This window comes from Notolepis coatsorum (genome assembly GCF_963971535.1).
Source record: "Notolepis coatsorum genome assembly, chromosome: 11".
NCBI lineage: Eukaryota > Metazoa > Chordata > Actinopteri > Aulopiformes > Paralepididae > Notolepis > Notolepis coatsorum.
This window is the reverse complement of record NC_140175.1, coordinates 56,781,034-56,800,596: the sequence shown is the minus strand read 5'-3', so window position 1 is coordinate 56,800,596 and position 19,563 is coordinate 56,781,034. Positions and strand designations below refer to the sequence as shown.

Here is a 19,563-nt window from a genome sequence, read left to right as displayed (position 1 = left end):
GATAAAAGATAACATGGTTTATTTTTGTCTCTCAATTATGGAAGGAACTACCAGCACGCATGGAAAATGTCCTTGTAATAATTGTATTGCATGGGCAGCATGAGATTGAGTGCTGGTAGTTCTTTCTATTATTGTATTATTCAAGACTGTGCACCCGGTAAGAGACTGTTTAAAATAGTTTGAGTTGTGCTCGCACCCACCTTAATCTACAAATAACTTTTGTCTGTCAACATGAAGCCGCTACCATGAGTACGGACGCAGAGATGGCCGCTTATGGCAAGGCCTCCATTTACCTTCGTAAGCCAGAGGCTGAGAGGCTTGCGGCTCAGACCTCACCCTTTGATGCTAAGTCTGCTGCTTACGTGGCTGATAAGGAGGAGCTGTACCTCAAATGTACCATCCTAAGTAAAGACGGTGCCAAAGTCACTGTAAAAGTGCATGACACTCAGGAGGTAAAGTAGGCTGTAGTGTTTCATACAGAATTCAACGCAATACAACTTGCAGATGAGTCTATAAACTGAAATTGTGTTTCTGTATTTCAGGAGAGAATCGCTAAGGAGGACGATGTTCACCCTATGAACCCTCCCAAGTATGACAAAATTGAGGACATGGCCATGATGACCCATCTCAATGAAGCCTCTGTGTTGTATAACCTCAAAGAGCGTTATGCCGCATGGATGATCTATGTAAGATATTCAAAAATATGAGTAAAAGGTGCAATATTAAATAATTACCTATAATAATGATAGCCTACTGTAACTTTTCCTGAATCTCTATTCCCCTTCAGACCTACTCTGGGCTGTTCTGTGCCACTGTGAACCCCTACAAGTGGCTCCCAGTGTACGACCAGGAGGTTGTAAATGCCTACAGAGGCAAGAAGCGTATGGAGGCCCCACCCCACATCTTCTCTGTCTCTGACAACGCCTTTCAGTTCATGCTTACTGGTATGTCCTGGTCATGAAAATCCTATGCATTATTATTATTTTTGGTTTGGTTAAACAGATAATAAATATGTATTTGCTTTACCTTTCACAGATAGGGAGAACCAGTCTGTTCTTATCACGTAGGTTTCTCATATATTGTTCATCAAAAATATCAATATAATCAAAATTATTGAAATTAGTTTGTGAGTTTCTCTTTATTCAATTATCTATACACAGTGGAGAATCTGGTGCCGGAAAGACTGTGAACACCAAGCGTGTCATCCAGTACTTTGCCACAATTGCAGTGGGAGGTGGTGCTGGTGGAGAGAAGAAGAAAGAATCAAAGATCCAGGTAAAATACTGAGAGAATATACTGAAAATGGAAACCACAGACATTTGAACAAAGAGTGGACATTTACTGATATGATTGTTAAAATGTGAAAATGTAATTATAGGGGTCACTGGAGGATCAGATCATTGCAGCCAATCCCTTGCTGGAGAGTTATGGTAACGCAAAGACCGTGAGGAATGACAACTCCTCTCGCTTTGTAAGTTGAATATTTTCTTTTCTATAAAATATCACTTGGGCATTACTTGGTTATACAATAATAACACTGTTGTGTTCTTCTGAAAAGGGTAAATTCATCAGAATCCACTTCCTCCCAACTGGCAAACTGTCCAGTGCTGATATTGAAACATGTAAGTATAACATTCACAAAATTAAACAAGTGACATTATTAGTAGGCTAGATATTTATTATGACCAAACCTCAGATCTGCTGGAGAAGTCCAGAGTGAGCTTCCAGCTTCCAGATGAGAGAGGCTACCACATCTTCTACCAGATGATGACCAACCACAAGCCTGAGCTGATTGGTGAGCTGAATAACTAATCTTAATTGTCAACAACAATGGTCCAAAATCATTTGACGGAAGCAGATCCAGTCTAACTTATTTGATTCTATGTGTTTCCACATCAGAAATGTGTCTCATCACCAGCAACCCCTATGACTTCCCCATGTGCAGTCAGGGTCATATCACTGTGGCCAGCATTGATGACAAAGTGGAGTTGGATGCCACTGATGTGAGTGATGTGTAGTAATCTACCTACCAGATGTTCCAACTTATTATATTATTTTATATGTTTAAAATGTTAATTTAACAATAATTACATTACTATGCAGTTTTTCAAATTGCCATAAGATGGTAAATGATAGAGACCAGACGTGTTACTTAGAATTAACCTGACCCGTCAGATGGTTTATTACACAGAAGAACCATCTGGGAAGTACGTAGTAGCATGCATTTTCAAGTGTGAAAGCAAGTCAATACAGTGCATTAAAGCAACAGCAATGATCGCTTATCCACTTATCCAAAACATTTTAATAAAAAAACCTAGTTGGCCTGAAGGAAGCACTATGAAGCTAAAATTGACAAGGCCTTAATTTCCACACCACAATTCGAATTGACAAGAAACGTTGCTGACATATCCAGCTTTCCTTGCTCTACAAGTGTGTCTTTAACCCCCTAGTCCACAATCAAGCTCTTGGTAACTTTTCTGAATGTGGTTGACATTCTTATATATTTTTACTTTTACTTATTTCAACTTATTTTCATACAGGATGCTATTGATGTTCTTGGCTTCACTGGTGAAGAGAAGAATTATATCTGGAAGCTGACTGGTGCTGTGCTTCACCATGGCAACATGAAGTTCAAGCAGAAGCAGCGTGAGGAGCAGGCTGAGCCTGATGGCACAGAGGGTGAGTATTAAAAGTAGGGATGTCCCGATCACGTTTTTTTGCTCTCGATCCGATCCCGATCATGTGATTTTGAGTATCTACCGATACCGATCTTTCCCGATCCGATCAACCTTTTTATATATATATATAATATATATATATATATATATATTTTATCCCAATTTCTCACATTACATTCACCCTGAATGTTGACGTTATCCAGGTGAAAAGTTAACTTCATTCAAGCGAGGCATTGCAATCCTTGACATAAATCATTTGATGTATAATTAAATCAAAGGAAATGCGTTTGGGTCTGAGAGTGTGGCTGGTCTGCCGTTCTGCAGCTGGATACTATTGGTTTGTTTTGGCTAAATGCTTCTGCTCTGTGTGACAATAAATAAATTAATGATGATATGCAATTTAAAACCAAAACTCAGGCCTCAGTATGAGTTTAAGGCCCCGTTTAGACGGAAACGCTAGCAGGTGAATCTGCAAAAATATTTTTACGGATGTGCCTTTCGTTTATACGGAAACGGCGTTTTTACGGGGTGAAACCGCAAAAAAGTGAGACTACCTTCCAGGGTGGAATTCCTAGAAACGCAAAAGCTTTGCGCTTTCGTCTAAACTGTCAAACCGTATAAATCTGTTAAAACGATGACGAAAGGGTTGTCACGGCTCTGGTCGCGCGTACTGCTTACGTCACATGTAGCAGGTATGCGCCAGTAGCCGAGACGTAAACAAAGCAAGTATGTCTGACTATATCAACGGAGATCACCTGAAGGCTACATTGGCAGTACTTTTAACCCTTTCACTGCCACACGACAGAAGGTTAACCCTTTACTATCACACAACCGGCTGTCGTGTGGCAGTGAAAGGGTTAAATACACAAGAATCTGTCCCGCGGCGTGAGTGGACCCACTGTCTGTGAGTGACTCTGCTTTTGTCCAATCAAATTCCCCATCCACAGTCTGCGAATCAGAGGCAGAGTAGGGCGGGTCTTCACAGCACGTCATGTGACATATGCGCCAATCGTGTGACAGCGGGGCTCCGTTTGTTACAGCGTCGTCTGCACGGAGAATTCCCCAAAACGCTTGTCTAAACGTAAAATTAAAAGTGAAACCGCAAGATGACTTTTGCGGTTTCTGTTCACAAAACGCTCGTCTAAACGGGGCCTAAGACGTGAACATGGTCATGTTTGTTGAATAAAAAATAAAAATCCAGATTTTTTATTATTATTTTTTGCCGATCCCGATCTTCGGAAAATCACGTGATCGGCCCCGATCCCAATGATGTGATCGGATCGGGACATCCCTAATTAAAAGATATAGGTCCACTATTTTTCAAACCAGCTCTTCACAATTTCAATCTCGCACAATCTCACTGATAGCTTTAGTGTTCAGAGTCAGAGACATACCCCTCCACTGCAGCTTATCAGCAGGCTGAGTATTAAAACATAGGTTCACTATTTTTCAAACCAATGTTGTTTCCCATAATTTATAATCATGCATCGCAAAATCTCACTGATATATTTAGTGTTGAGAAACATACCCCTCCACTGCAGCTTATCTGGACTTAACACAGTCAAATTGGGCTTTAGTTTTATAGTTTAGACCAGGGGTGGCCAACCTTTTTTGAACCAAGATCTACTTTTTTATTTACCACCTAGCCCGAGAGCTACCAGCCAAAATTGTATATTGTAAGCCGTCATTTGAGGCTTTATAAAAGCAGCATAATGAACACAAATCTGTCAGTGCCGAGTCCGACCTCATCTTAAATAACAAACCGCATTGCTTGTTGTAGTTAACAAGGAGAGGAAGAGTTGATTTAGCAAAAAAAAAAAAAAAAAAAAAAAAAAAAATCAGCCCGCGATCTACCTGTCGATCGCGATCGACTGGTTGGGCACCACTGGTTTAGACCTTCAAAAACCATGATAAATCTAACATTTGAACTCACAGTATATGTTTACAGTATATGTTTGACTGAAACACAAACCATGCTTTCTATCAGGTTATATTGACTTAATATTGTAAATATGTTCCCTTGGCTACATCCACGCAAGAAGCAAACATTGTGCTCCTACATTTTTCTCCCCAAGAGGAAAAACTATAGTTTAATCAAAGGAAGGAAAAATGTACAAACTTTTTTGAATTAGCCATAACTCCAATGGAATACATACATACTCCAAGAGACAAGATACAAAATCACACTCTGTTAAGTCGAGGGAAAGTGTTCAGCCTGGTCATGATGAATAGGTTCCGATTGGGCATTTATTGGAGGATGCTGCTTACACCTCAAAAACATACATTCACAATCCATTGTGGTAATTCTTGTATCTTGTTTTAAAATAACAATATATGATCGTTTGAGCAAGTATCATGCAGAATTTCTGGAAGAAAACAGTTTCAGTGATAGAAATCCTGACTCTCAGACAGGCACATTATTTTGCCTTGGGCTCTGTTTTTGTTCAAGTATTATATTCCATCTTTGCTACAGTATGCTAGTGTGACTATGGCATCATGCTGTCTCTTTGCTATGCTGAACCCTATGCATCATGCTGTCTCTTTGCTATGCTGAACCCTAAGCATTATGCTGTCTCTTTGCTATGCTGAACCCTAGGCATTATGCTGTCTCTTTGCTATGCTAGCGAAAATCTATGCCATTATGCTGTCTTTTTGCTATGCAAGTGTACCCCTATGGCATTATTCTGTCTCTTGGCTATATGCTAGTGTAACTCTATGGCATTATTATGTCTCTTTACTATGCTAGCGAAACTCTATGGCATTATGCTGTCTCTTTTCTATGGTAGTGTAATTATGTCATTAATTTGTCTCTTTGCTATGCTAGTGTGACACTATGGCATGAATCGTGAATCCAATATTCCTGGATATTTCTCCTGAATGCGTTTTATACACATTTTCAGAGGCTGACAAAATCGCCTACCTTTTGGGCCTGAACTCTGCTGACATGCTGAAGGGTCTGTGCTACCCCAAAGTGAAGGTCGGAAACGAGTATGTCACCAAGGGACAGACTGTGCCTCAGGTGAGCAAGATACATTACATCCTTCCCTGTCTATGTATTTCACACACAGGTCACAGCAAATATGTTGCTTCACATGTTCCTGTATACACTAATTCCAAAGCAACATTTTGGAGAGTGTGTGCAAGTGGCAGACTGGCAGCATTGGAGTGCTAATGTATGTAGACACATGCATTTTAATTCAATCAAATCACTTTTTTCAGGTAAATAACTCTGTTATGGCCCTGGCCAAGTCCATCTATGAGAGGATGTTCTTGTGGATGGTCATCCGTATCAACCAGCAACTGGACACCAAGATGCCAAGATCGTCTTACATTGGTGTGCTGGACATTGCTGGTTTTGAGATATTTGATGTAAGTATGCATTTATAGCAATCTATGGACTACCTAATTTCATGGAAAGACATTTCCTCAAGTAATGTAGGAGATTAGGCTAATATATATTTCCCCCCACTGACAGTACAATAGCATGGAGCAGCTTTGCATCAACTTCACCAATGAGAAACTGCAACAGTTCTTCAACCACACCATGTTTGTCCTGGAGCAAGAGGAGTACAAGAAGGAGGGTATTATCTGGGAGTTCATTGACTTCGGCATGGACTTGGCTGCCTGCATTGAGCTCATTGAGAAGGTACACCATAACGTTGTGACTTATTCAAATATTCCTTAGAATGCCACAAGGTGTGTCTAAATGATCTGTATATCTCTTTTCCACTTTTATAAAGCCCATGGGCATCTTCTCCATCCTTGAAGAGGAGTGCATGTTCCCCAAGGCTTCTGACACTAGCTTCAAGAACAAGCTGTATGACCAACATATGGGCAAGAACATAGCATTTGAGAAACCAAAACCCGGCAAGGGCAAGGCTGAGGCCCACTTCTCCATGGTCCACTATGCTGGAACTGTGGATTACAACGTCACTGGATGGCTGGACAAGAACAAGGATCCACTGAACGATTCGGTGATGCAGCTTTACCAGAAGTCTTCCGTTAAACTGCTGCCTGTACTGTATCCTGCTGTAGTTGAAGGTACGTCATTATGAGAAATGTACTTTTAAGTGTGATTATTAAAATTTTTAAGAGACAATTATCTCAACTTCTAAGTATCCTCTGTGTCATACAACATGTATTTCCAATACTATCAATTAAATTACATTGTCCAACAACCAGCATAATTCGATTTAGATAATAATGTTGAATCTATAAACTGATGATGTATTATCAAATTAATAGAGACTGGTGGCGCAAAGAAGGGAGGCAAGAAGAAGGGTGGCTCCATGCAGACTGTGTCCTCCCAGTTCAGGGTAAGATGTAACAACAACACTATGTGACTTTTTGGAATTAAATACAAATAATTGCTTTTCATGAATAATATTTGGTTTTGATATGTATCTACAGGAGAACTTGGGCAAGCTGATGACCAACTTGAGGGCCACCCATCCTCACTTTGTGCGTTGCCTGATTCCCAATGAGTCTAAGACTCCAGGTACACTAACAGTTAACATAATGTTTGTGTCTTATTATGATGTGCTTTAGTGATTTAGTGTAGTGTAATGGTAATGAGTCATTACATTGACGTAATAATCATGAAAAAACCTTCTCTGTAGGTCTGATGCAGAACTTCCTGGTTATCCACCAGCTGAGGTGTAATGGTGTACTGGAGGGTATCAGAATCTGCAGAAAGGGATTCCCTAGCAGAATTATCTATGCTGACTTCAAGCAGAGGTATCCATTAACTCTCAACAAACTTTGAAACTTACAACTACTACCTAAGTGCTGAACATGACCATGAACTCTTTCACAAAAGGTACAAAATACTGAATGCCAGTGTCATCCCTGATGGTCAGTTCATGGACAACAAGAAGGCCTCTGAGAAGCTGCTTGGTTCAATTGATGTGGAACACGAAGACTACAAGTTTGGGCACACCAAGGTAAATAAAATACAAAATGTTGATTAACTTCATTTGATAGCATGGCCAGAGATAAGTCTCAATACTGACTGTACGGAGGGTGTCCAGTATAACCTAATAACCAGATAATTACATATAATTTATTTTCTTAATATATAAAACAAATTGTCATATTTACATGCCGAATCCAATTAGACTAAGACATATCTGAGTCCGGTACAGCCCTAGTAAATGGACTGCAATTATATAGCGCTTTTATCCAAAGTGCTTTACAATTTATGCCTCATATTCATCCATGCACCCACATTCACACACCGATGGCAGAGGCAACCATCCGTTTATTGGGAGCTGGGGGTTAAGTGTCTTGCTCAAGGACCTTCTGATTACCAGACAACCTCTCTACCTCCTGAGCCACTGTCACCCCTGTTAATGCGCCATAAGGCAAGGTCATGTGAAGATTTTGTTAACACACAAACCTCCCCCATATTATGTAACTAGACCAAGGGCAATCACACCAGGTTTGTTTAGTCCAGTTGAATGGAATGCTGGATAATTTACCCCCTTGATTCATTTGGGTTTGTGTGAACACCGGAATCGAACTTGGGCGCAAACAACCACATCTTGGTCCACCTATTTGAGGTGGTCTCAGTCTGCTTCCAAGGGAACCCAGGAGTGGTTTGTTTGATGTGTGAAAACAATCTGAAAAACTGAGCATTTGGTGATTGGACAGTTTTCCATTTATTTCCAAATTTACACTTTTTCATAATCACAATGCTATTATTTCCGCTGTGAGGTCAAAATAGCCATATAATGGGGCGCCCGAGTGTCGAACCATGTAATGCGCTGCGTCGAAAAACGGACGATTCCTGGACCCGGCGTTCTTTGCCGAATGTCTTCCCCTGATCTGTCTCCCATTCTTCCTCTCTCTCTCTCTCTCTCTCTCTCTCTCTCTCTCCCTCTCTCTCTCTCTCTCTCTCTCTCTCTCTCTCTCTCTCTCTCTCTCTCTCTCTCTCTCTCTCTCTCTCTCTCTCTCTCTCTCTCTCTCTCCCTCTCCCTCTCTCTCTCTCTCTCTCTCTCTCTCTCTCTCTCTCTCTCTCTCTCTCTCTCTCTCTCTCTCTCTCTCTCTCTCTCTCTCTCTCTCTCTCTCTCTAACAAACCTTGCATGCATAATTCAGATCACAGTAGTGTATAAGTAATCACCAAAAAAACAATTGTCAGAGGAAAGCAACAGTTGTGATTGGAGGGTCAAGAAAAGAGGGTGAAGGCTGGGAAAGATCAATTGGAAAACAAAGTCGCTCAGAACTGTGCACGATCTGGGCAAGCCAAAGCAGAGATCACAATATTATATAGGTTCATTAGCATTCAAAATTGTGTCCAATGTTTGTTTTTTAATTGCCAATATGAAACAAAAGCAAACATTCTCTTTTAAATAAACGTATGTGTGAAAGCGACCTAAGTTTGGATTCTCTTATGTTTGATTTTGACATTGTTGCAGATGAATATGAAGTGAATGGCATATAGTAGGTAGGGGAATTAATCGCATGATAACTGTTTCAGTGATAATGTCATCTATGAAAATCCATGTCTGAGTTTTATAAATGATCCCTTAGTAAAAACCACCAAAGTCATATATGAATATGTCATTCATCTTATTCAGGTGTTCTTCAAAGCTGGTCTGCTGGGTGTCCTTGAGGAGATGAGAGATGAGAAGCTGGCTAGTCTGGTCAGAATGACTCAGTCTCTTTGCCGTGGTTTCCTCATGAGGAGGGAGTTTGTGAAGATGACAGCGAGAAGGCACGTTGAAAACAGCCACATTCTAAATACATTGTTAAAAAACATGCACAAATTAATTTATTATATAACAGCAACTTTATTTTCACAGGGAAGCTATTTATACTATCCAATACAACGTCCGCTCATTCATGAATGTCAAACACTGGCCATGGATGAAGGTTTACTACAAGATCAAGCCTCTTCTTGTCTCTGCTGAGACTGAGAAGGAGCTGGCTAACATGAAGGAGAACTATGAGAAGATGACGACAGACCTGGCCACTGCTCTGGCTAAGAAGAAGGAGCTGGAGATGAAGATGGTGTCTATTCTCCAAGAGAAGAATGATCTGTCGCTGCTAGCGGCATCTGTAAGTAGACTTCAACTGTCTAGAAACTGTTGATGTAAATTATAAACTGTCTTGCTGTTTTTGTCATATAGAGAATAATATTATCATTTGTATTGTGCCCTAGGAATCAGATAATCTGTCAGATGCTGAGGAGAGATGTGAGGGACTTATCAAGAGTAAGATCCAGCTTGAGGCCAAACTCAAAGAGACAACTGAGAGACTGGAAGATGAGGAGGAAATGAATGGTGAGCTGACTGCCAAGAAGAGGAAACTGGAGGATGAATGCTCTGAGCTCAAGAAGGACATTGATGACCTGGAGCTCACCTTGGCCAAAGTGGAGAAGGAGAAACATGCCACTGAGAATAAGGTTAACAAGTATTCTCTCTAGCTAAATGATCAAACAATAACAAGATGATCATTCATTATTGATAACATGATTTGTTTTCCTTATTCAGGTGAAGAACCTGACTGAGGAGATGGCCGCTCAGGATGAGAGTGTTGCTAAGCTGACAAAGGAGAAGAAAGCCCTCCAAGAGGCACATCAGCAGACTCTTGATGACCTGCAGGCAGAGGAAGACAAAGTCAACACTCTGACCAAGGCCAAGACCAAGCTTGAGCAGCAAGTGGATGATGTGAGTTATGAGTTCTATACAAATGTTGAAGAAAACAAGCAGGAAATTTGAGATGAGCTGTGACCAATTTGTTATCAGGAATTGTTACATTTCCAGTTTATTGCTGCCTGGAAATGCATTTCACAGAAATCTTTGGACATCTCTTTACTATCATGGAGCAAGCATGTGTGTCAAGTGCGGTGTCACTACCTGTTTACAGTGCCTTTTTCCAAATTTGATTAGGAGTAGCCATCATACAGAAAGACAGACACTTTCAGAAATACACATTTCAAGAAGCTGTGCTCTAGATGCCACACAGCAAGCATTGTGAGAATCAGGTGAATAGTCAGACTTGGAGGAGTGGTGGAAAGATTCTAAATGGCAGAAAATGCAATATGGCAGACATGGGTCGTCCTACTGGTGAAGTTGTAGAAAAGGGATACAGTAGATTGGATGAGCACAAAGTCTAGTGTCAATCAGATTTACCGTGTTTATCTTTGAATGTTTGGCAACGATCTGATCAACTGGCATGAAATGTGATGTGATGTGTTGACACACAAATATCTATCATTATGTCTTGGCAAACTAGTTATTAACATTTTGGGACGGTTCAACCGATAGACAAACTTATACTAGCTGCTTGGTTGCATCTAAAAATCCTATTGTTGATCAATTTCTAAACTTAAATTCACAGCTTGAAGGTTCTTTGGAGCAAGAGAAGAAGCTCCGCATGGACCTTGAGAGAACCAAGAGGAAGCTTGAAGGTGACCTGAAACTGGCTCAAGAATCCATCATGGATCTGGAGAATGACAAGCAACAGTCTGACGAGAAGATCAAGAAGTAATATAGATTGGGTTTCACTTACTGTATATTTTCTCATGCATGACATAATATACCGTGTGTGAAGATGAGGTACTGTAGATACACTCAGATATATGACTATACTGTTTTTTCTTATGAATCTTATAGGAAGGACTTTGAAACTGCCCAGCTGCTTAGCAAGATTGAGGATGAGCAGTCCCTGGGTGCTCAGCTTCAGAAGAAGATCAAGGAGCTGCAGGTGAGTACGATTATATTTTACCTCTTTCGTACAACGTATTCGCCAAACATTAGATTCTGATTGGCTGAGAGTATGGCATTTATTCATTGAATCCACCAAAGTAGTGCCAATAAGTCGTTTCGGTTCTGAATCAATTCCGAAATTTGCAACACAACTGATTACTATTGATTTTCAATTGTAATTTACTTGCATTGACACTCAGTAGCAAGAGAGAGCCACAATCTGAGGCTAGGCAAGATACAAGATTTATTATTGCGAGTGTTGGTACTAATCATTTTGTTATGATGTGGTAGCTATGTCCCAGTCCAAAACCACCAAGGCTAAATGTGTAGTTGTTTGCTGGAACATTATCAGTAAATAATGATTCCATTGCATAGGAATCTAATGTTTATGAATAATTGTGTTCCATGCATTAGTTAGATCTTCAGGTATTGCCAGGAAAACAGAGATATCACTAGCTAAATTATTTTATTTTCAAAAGTTAAAAAGTCCATATTTTCCAGGTTTTTGTGGAAATTATATTATTTGATCGTAATCGGTTGTATGAAAAATGTACTTGGGCCGAGGAGTTACAATTTAAATGCCCTTTGTGCAGAGTGTAATGAGTGACACCTCTGTGTTGTGACATTAAAGAGTGCTATACACCTGGCTGCTCCTTCATTTTCATTCAATGAACCTATTGTCAAACTTATGATTTGCAATCACTCATCATATACATTTTAAATAATTTAAAGGCCCGTATTGAAGAGCTGGAGGAGGAGATTGAGGCTGAACGTGCTGCTCGTGCCAAGGTTGAGAAGCAGAGAGCTGACCTCTCCAGGGAACTGGAGGAGATCAGTGAGAGGCTTGAGGAGGCTGGTGGAGCCACTGCTTCTCAGATTGAGATGAACAAGAAGCGTGAGGCTGAGTTCCAGAAGCTGCGTCGTGACCTTGAGGAGTCCACCCTCCAGCATGAAGCCACCGCATCTGCTCTCCGCAAGAAGCAGGCTGACAGTGTTGCAGAGCTGGGAGAGCAAATCGACAACCTCCAGCGTGTCAAGCAGAAGCTGGAGAAGGAGAAGAGTGAATACAAGATGGAGATTGATGACCTCTCCAGCAACATGGAAGCTGTTGCTAAGGCCAAGGTATACTAATCTACACAATATACATTCATGTGTAGAACACATGTCTGAAAAAATTATACAACCCATTCAATGTGATTAACAGGGAAATCTAGAGAAGATGAGTCGCACCCTTGAGGACCAACTTAGTGAACTGAAGGCCAAAAGCGATGAGAATGTGCGCCAGATAAATGATATCGGCGGTCAGAGAGCAAGACTTCTAACTGAGAATGGTGAGTTTTTTTTTTTTTTACTCTAGCATTTTCTTCTTTTACTCTAACGTATCTAAAATAAATCAAATTTCAAAATCAGGTGAGTTTGGTCGTCAGCTTGAGGAGAAAGAAGCCCTTGTCTCCCAGCTGACCAGAGGCAAGCAGGCCTTCACTCAGCAGATTGATGAGCTGAAGAGGCAGGTTGAGGAGGAGGTTAAGGTGAGGAGAATCTTCTTAAAAAGGTATGACAGATCTTTTTCTTTCAATTATTGTTCTCTCTAATTAAATTGTACTTATTTCAATAACCTTTTTAGGCTAAGAATGCCCTTGCCCATGGTGTTCAATCAGCCCGCCATGACTGTGATCTTCTGAGGGAGCAGTTTGAGGAGGAGCAGGAGGCCAAGGCTGAGTTGCAGCGTGGAATGTCCAAGGCCAACAGTGAGGTAGCCCAGTGGAGGGCCAAGTATGAAACTGATGCTGTCCAGCGCACAGAGGAGCTTGAGGAGGCAAAGTAAATCAATGTTGTTATTTTTTACTGTACATCGCAACAAACATAGTTAATTACATTTCATAACATTGTTACATTTAATAACTGTTCACCAGGAAAAAGCTGGCCCAGCGCCTTCAAGAGGCTGAGGAGCAGATTGAGGCTGTGAACTCTAAGTGTGCCTCTCTTGAGAAGACCAAACAGAGACTCCAGGGTGAGGTGGAGGACCTCATGATTGATGTGGAGAGGGCCAATGGTCTGGCTGCCAACCTTGACAAGAAGCAGAGGAACTTTGACAAGGTACATTGATATTCATTACTTTAACTAAGGACATGTATTGAGAATTTTAGCCTCCAAATACTACATTACATTTACATTTCTCTAAATTACTTTGCAGGTCCTGGCTGAGTGGAAGCAGAAGTTCGAGGAGGGCCAGGCAGAGCTGGAGGGAGCTCAGAAAGAGGCTCGTTCTCTCAGCACTGAGGTATTCAAGATTAAGAACTCTTATGAGGAGGCCCTGGATCAGCTGGAGACCCTGAAACGCGAGAACAAGAACCTGCAGCGTGAGTCCATTAAGAAAAATAACTATTACTTAATACCATGATAGATGTAGATGAACACACTAGCTAGGAAAGCTGCAATGTAGTGTTTCTAATCCCTGTTTTGTGGTATCTACAGAGGAGATATCAGACCTGACTGAACAGATTGGTGAGACTGGAAAGAGCATCCATGAGCTGGAGAAAGCCAAGAAGACAGTGGAAACTGAGAAATCAGAGATGCAGACCGCTCTTGAGGAAGCTGAGGTAAATATTATCTTAGCTATCTCTACATTATAATGTTATTTTGTTTGTAAATTTAGTTTTTACAGTTAATCAAATAATGTATATATATATTTCCATTACATTCGAAAGTGAACCAGGACTATATATTGGATGTATATTTTTAGGGAACTCTGGAACATGAAGAGTCCAAGATTCTGCGTGTCCAGCTGGAGCTCAACCAGATTAAGGGTGAGGTTGACAGGAAGCTGGGAGAAAAGGATGAGGAGATGGAGCAGATCAAGAGGAACAGCCAGAGGGTGATTGACTCCATGCAGGGCACTCTGGATTCTGAGGTCAGGAGCAGAAATGATGCCCTGAGAATCAAGAAGAAGATGGAGGGAGACCTGAATGAGATGGAGATCCAGCTGAGTCATGCCAACCGCCAGGCTGCTGAGGCCCAGAAGTCACTGAGGAATGTTCAGGGACAGCTCAAGGTACTGAATTAGGAACCTTTGTATTACGCTGTCACAGTATAGTCCTCTATATGCAATTTTTTTTTTTTTTTTACAATATTTTTATTGGGTTTTACAGTACACAAGTCAGGTTTTCATTGCCATCAATAATTTTTTGTTCCTTTTATCCACAAGTGTACACAAGTATACCCACATATCCCCTCCCCCTCCCCTTTTCTCTCTCTTAGCATCTTTAAGTCCACTTTTACTGTTATCATATAGAAATAATACATACATTCAATGGTACCTCCAGTAAGATAACTTGTACATAGATCAAAATAAGTGAAAAAAAGAAATTACATCTTTACAACACATTCAATGGCGTGCCTCAGCTCTTCCCCGGGGTCAACTGACCACGGGAGAGAGCGGGGGGACTCATCCTATAGAAGCCCTCCTATATCTTCCTTTCTCAGATATTCATTAAATGGTTTCCATATATCCTCATAAACCTCTATATGCTAATTAATCAGTTATACAAAATATGAAAGGTTTATATGTCATATTCTTAACTGCCACGCTGTTTTTCCATCTTTACTCCCTGGCGCCAGTGTTATTGAAAATGTTCACTATGTTTGCGGACCCATCGTATATTCTATATTATAGCTAAGGAGACAATAGTATGGTTCATTTGACAGGCACTATTTATACTCCAACAGGGATGTAACAGTTTATCTCTACATACCTTTGTTTGTGCGCTATACCATGCTAAAAATCTCCCCGTTTCACAATAATCCAGGCTGGTTTTCTAGATTGTGAGATATAGAGTGTCTTGTGCGGCGTATGCGCAAATCTCGTGGCTGCTCGCCTGAAACCTATATTATTGCCAGGTCAACGGTAAACATGACCATGTTTCTTCACAAAGCCATCGGGGGGGGGGGGGGGGGGGGGGGGCGATCATTACAAAAGCATGTTTTATGATGGGTTCGACAAAATAGACGTAGAATAGACCTTACTTTTATCAGCAGGTACACGACCATATGTTCCTTCACAAAGCCATCGCGGGGGGGGGGTGGGGGGTGGGGGGGGGGTAGTGGGTAGTTTTCCGACCTAAAATAGACATTACCTTTGTCAGAAGGTACTCCACTCTCGCTCCAAGTGTCTTGAATCAGAACAGGATCAATACATATCACCCATAATAATCATCCATATAATCCGTTTAGTCTTCTTCATAATATCCAATAGTTCGCTCTAGGCGATCGCCATTGTCGAACGTTAGATTTCTGTAGTTTGCTCAGTGCTGCCATGCCACTGATGGGAGTGCACTAGTGATCCCTAGTGATTTGGTTGTGTTTAGCCCATGCAGTTCATAAGATAGGCGATACGGCCATCTGTTGGGATTCAATCGTCATTGCAGGTCCCAGCCACACTCACAAAGGCCTGCACAGTTGTTTAGAATAATAAACTAGAAAAAATGAAAAAGGAACTAAAAATGAGATATCTAGTTTTTGGCACTCAACCACTGGCTCTCAGAAACTAGATATCTCATGATTGGCGCTCAATGAGTTAATTGCTGTTTACATTTATTTTTGTATTACTGTTGATGTCACCCACTTGCATGAGATATTGTAAATTAAGCTCCAATTCCATGGCTGCCTGGAGCTGAAAGACATGTATGGCATACCCTTAATTGTAGCCACATTCTGACCTTTTGTGATAATTTCAGTCACCTATGTCTTTTAACATTAGGATGCTCAACTGCACCTTGATGATGCTCTCAGAGCACAGGAAGACCTGAAGGAGCAGGCTGGCATGGTTGACCGTAGAAATGGACTCATGGTGGCTGAGATTGAGGAGCTGAGAGCTGGTTTGGAGCAGACAGAAAGAGGCCGCAAAGTGGCTGAGCAGGAACTGGTGGATGCCAGTGAGCGTCTTGGACTGCTGCACTCTCAGGTAAACAAACAACATTATCTGATCATTTGTTTTTAGGCATGTGTTTATTTGAGTTATGTGTGAGCCATCCTTGAAACTCTTATCTGTATAATGTTTTTCTTTTAGAACACCAGCCTTCTGAACACCAAGAAGAAGATTGAGACTGACCTGGTCCAAGTCCAGGGTGAAGTAGATGACAGTGTTCAGGAAGCCAGGAATGCAGAGGAGAAAGCCAAGAAGGCCATCACTGATGTGGGTTTACATTTCATATGAGTTTCTTTATGACCAAGAAGGCCATCATTGATGTGGGTTTACATGTCATATGATAGTTTATTTATGGCCAAGAAGGTCATCACTGATGAGTGGGTTTCTTCATGTCATTTCAGTCAACAATGTAACATTTTCTCATGACATTTCTAGTGAATACAGATTATTTATCTCATAGGCTGCCATGATGGCTGAGGAGCTGAAGAAGGAGCAGGACACAAGCTCTCACCTGGAGAGGATGAAGAAGAACCTGGAAGTCACAGTCAAGGACCTGCAGCACCGCCTGGATGAGGCTGAGAATCTGGCCATGAAGGGGGGCAAGAAGCAGCTCCAGAAACTGGAATCCAGGGTAAGAGAAAATAATAGCCACATGTCAAGATATATATTGTTGAACTAACTAAAGTGGATTCTTAATATTTGATTAAATTCTGAAGGTGCGTGAGCTGGAAGGAGAGGTTGAGGCTGAGCAGAGACGTGGAGTAGATGCTGTTAAAGGTGTCCGCAAATACGAGAGGAGAGTGAAGGAACTCACCTACCAGGTATGTCATGTTCACATGCATGACAACTTGGTCATCATTAGTGTTTCTTTTGACTGAAGGAAAATATTGAACAATTGCTACCTCATTTAGCTGATTCATTTGAATTCCTTGCTTCCATTAGACTGAGGAGGACAAGAAGAATGTTGCCAGGCTGCAGGATCTGGTCGACAAGCTGCAGCTCAAGGTTAAGACCTACAAGAGGACGGCTGAGGAAGCGGTATGTTGTTTTAAGTCAAAATGCTCTACTTGTCTTTCTTCATGCTTTTCATTCTACTCTTAGTATTCCTAAGTAATACTGATCTATGAAACTTCCACAGGAGGAGCAGGCCAATGGTCACCTGTCCAAGTGCAGGAAGGTTCAGAATGAGCTGGAGGAGGCTGAGGAGCGTGCTGACATTGCTGAGACCCAGGTCAACAAGCTGAGAGCTAAGACCCGTGACTCTGGCAAGGTAAATTAATGAATATGAATGAATGAATGAATGAATGAATGAATGAATGAATGAATGAATGAATGAATGAATGAATGAATGAATGAATGAATGAATGAATGAATGAATTAATTAATTAAATGGTGAATATGTTATCTGTGAACATTCAGTGAATTTTAAGTTTGATAAGACTCAAAACCTTCCATTGGATATTGTCTCAATATCTTTATCTTTTACAGGGAAAAGAAGCTGCTGAATAAGCCTCCTAATCTGGAAAATTGAAAACATGTTATATATTGTACAGTAATATGACAACATTATCTACTGTATTTCAATAAATGTTGCTTCAAAATGATTTTGTTTATCCTTTGTTTCATTACCATGTCCAAACTAGTGTTAATTTCGTCAGCTATTTTTCACTTTTGTTTTAGTCTTAGTCATGTGTCAAATGGGGAACATGTCTATGTCATGTCATGGCTCTTCAGGAGGCCAGTGAGGCTTATCTGGTCGGCCTGTTTGAGGACACCAACCTGTGCGCGATCCACGCCAAGAGGGTGACCATCCATCATGCCCAAAGACATCCAGCTCGCCCGCCGCATCCGTGGAGAACGCGCTTAATTTGGCTATGTTTTTCTACATTCATAACCCAAAGGTTCTTTTAAGAGCCACCACCGTAATCATGAAAAATACATTCCATTTACTCATTAATTCGACATGCTTTTTGTATTATAGGCTACATTATTCTGTATTTTTTTCTTTACCTTTATCTTTATTACGGATCCCCATTAGTCATCACCGCAGCAACAACTAGTCTTCCTGGGGTCCACACACAACAAAAACAGTACATACATACATAACATTATACTAGTGTAGCAGGAGGGATTATCCCTGCTTCGTGGGAACGGTTGCTGGCAGTCACAAGGTAGCTGGACACAGTAGAGCTCCGTCTGACTGCACCCTCGTCTTTGGGCCTGGAGTGTCGACTGGAGGCTGGTAGTGTGAGTGGATGGGGCCCGGGATTTACCAACCTGGTCTGGTACTATGGTCTTCCTCCCCTGCAGCAGGGCGGTCAGCAGTACTCCCCAACACGCTCCCACTTCCCCCAATTGTTCCTTAAACCCTCCCACACCTAGTGACTGAATTGTAAATGAATACCCTGGGTTCCCCCCGCAAGCAGTACCCTCCCTCAATGACCCTAGAAACCTTACAATGAAAAGGGAAAGGTGGAATAGGAAGGGGTTAATTATGTTAACGTTACCCACACCAAAAGAGTTGTTAAACGGCTCATGGATAGACACGCACAGAGAGCTCCCATCTAATTCTTTAATGTTATTTATACTGGTCAGTTACAATGATTTAATACTAGTGACCAAATGGACTGAAGTCCCACTATAGTCCACAAATCATGTAAAACCCAGATTCGGCTCAAACAAGGGACTAAATACGTTTCGCAATTATGCCACATCAATGTGGAACGCCCTGCCTAAAGCTGTAAAGGAATGTGAATCACTACCTACCTTCAAAAACACTCTCAAAAAACACCTACGTGAGACTGCAATTCGAAACTGGCCCCTACAAATGTCCTAACCTAGTTGTACAGTAAATTACCAAGTAAGGCTTTGTCAATATTCCAATGTACAGTGTAAAATGGGTGTGTGTCCCCTTCCCAACCCCCCCCCCCCCCCCACCTCCAATGTACAGCCCTCACCCAACCCACCCAACCCCACCCCACCCAACCAACCTCCTCCAATGTACAGTTTCTATGCCAAATGTATATACACTCCTTTTCTGGACACTTTTGTATCACAAACAGTACTGTATTTGCAAATCTGATATGTCATAAATGTATAGATGTAGCAGTACTGTCTATCTGTATGTCATGTATGTCATATATGTTATGATGAATTGAAAATGGGGGACCCTGATGTAAACAAGACGAAAGTCTTTCTCTGGTCTGTATCCCCTTAACAATTGTATGTATTGAGCTGTACTGTACTGTA

General features: G+C 41.2%; 1 protein-coding gene across 1 annotated transcript in view; it reads left to right on the top strand.

The window, feature by feature from the left end:
- LOC311237278 (myosin heavy chain, fast skeletal muscle-like) overlaps positions 1 to 17,823 on the top strand; it is a gene marked incomplete at both ends in the record, with an annotated part of 213,478 nt that extends 195,655 nt beyond the window's left edge. Inside the window, 38 exons of the mRNA XM_084325082.1 lie at positions 543 to 686; positions 788 to 944; positions 1,036 to 1,063; positions 1,161 to 1,275; positions 1,379 to 1,471; positions 1,559 to 1,622; positions 1,697 to 1,795; positions 1,900 to 2,003; positions 2,541 to 2,679; positions 5,579 to 5,697; positions 5,898 to 6,047; positions 6,154 to 6,324; positions 6,419 to 6,719; positions 6,924 to 6,994; positions 7,089 to 7,176; positions 7,298 to 7,415; positions 7,498 to 7,621; positions 9,258 to 9,394; positions 9,483 to 9,738; positions 9,842 to 10,084; positions 10,173 to 10,349; positions 11,023 to 11,168; positions 11,298 to 11,388; positions 12,123 to 12,512; positions 12,595 to 12,721; positions 12,801 to 12,919; positions 13,015 to 13,211; positions 13,304 to 13,487; positions 13,585 to 13,750; positions 13,866 to 13,990; positions 14,134 to 14,442; positions 16,147 to 16,350; positions 16,456 to 16,581; positions 16,775 to 16,945; positions 17,031 to 17,135; positions 17,257 to 17,352; positions 17,453 to 17,584; positions 17,803 to 17,823. Coding sequence (XP_084181208.1) covers positions 543 to 686; positions 788 to 944; positions 1,036 to 1,063; positions 1,161 to 1,275; positions 1,379 to 1,471; positions 1,559 to 1,622; positions 1,697 to 1,795; positions 1,900 to 2,003; positions 2,541 to 2,679; positions 5,579 to 5,697; positions 5,898 to 6,047; positions 6,154 to 6,324; positions 6,419 to 6,719; positions 6,924 to 6,994; positions 7,089 to 7,176; positions 7,298 to 7,415; positions 7,498 to 7,621; positions 9,258 to 9,394; positions 9,483 to 9,738; positions 9,842 to 10,084; positions 10,173 to 10,349; positions 11,023 to 11,168; positions 11,298 to 11,388; positions 12,123 to 12,512; positions 12,595 to 12,721; positions 12,801 to 12,919; positions 13,015 to 13,211; positions 13,304 to 13,487; positions 13,585 to 13,750; positions 13,866 to 13,990; positions 14,134 to 14,442; positions 16,147 to 16,350; positions 16,456 to 16,581; positions 16,775 to 16,945; positions 17,031 to 17,135; positions 17,257 to 17,352; positions 17,453 to 17,584; positions 17,803 to 17,823 — 5,607 coding nt within the window. The remainder of the gene's footprint in view (positions 1 to 542; positions 687 to 787; positions 945 to 1,035; positions 1,064 to 1,160; positions 1,276 to 1,378; positions 1,472 to 1,558; positions 1,623 to 1,696; positions 1,796 to 1,899; positions 2,004 to 2,540; positions 2,680 to 5,578; positions 5,698 to 5,897; positions 6,048 to 6,153; positions 6,325 to 6,418; positions 6,720 to 6,923; positions 6,995 to 7,088; positions 7,177 to 7,297; positions 7,416 to 7,497; positions 7,622 to 9,257; positions 9,395 to 9,482; positions 9,739 to 9,841; positions 10,085 to 10,172; positions 10,350 to 11,022; positions 11,169 to 11,297; positions 11,389 to 12,122; positions 12,513 to 12,594; positions 12,722 to 12,800; positions 12,920 to 13,014; positions 13,212 to 13,303; positions 13,488 to 13,584; positions 13,751 to 13,865; positions 13,991 to 14,133; positions 14,443 to 16,146; positions 16,351 to 16,455; positions 16,582 to 16,774; positions 16,946 to 17,030; positions 17,136 to 17,256; positions 17,353 to 17,452; positions 17,585 to 17,802) is intronic.
- Between the last annotated feature and the right edge of the window lie 1,740 nt (positions 17,824 to 19,563).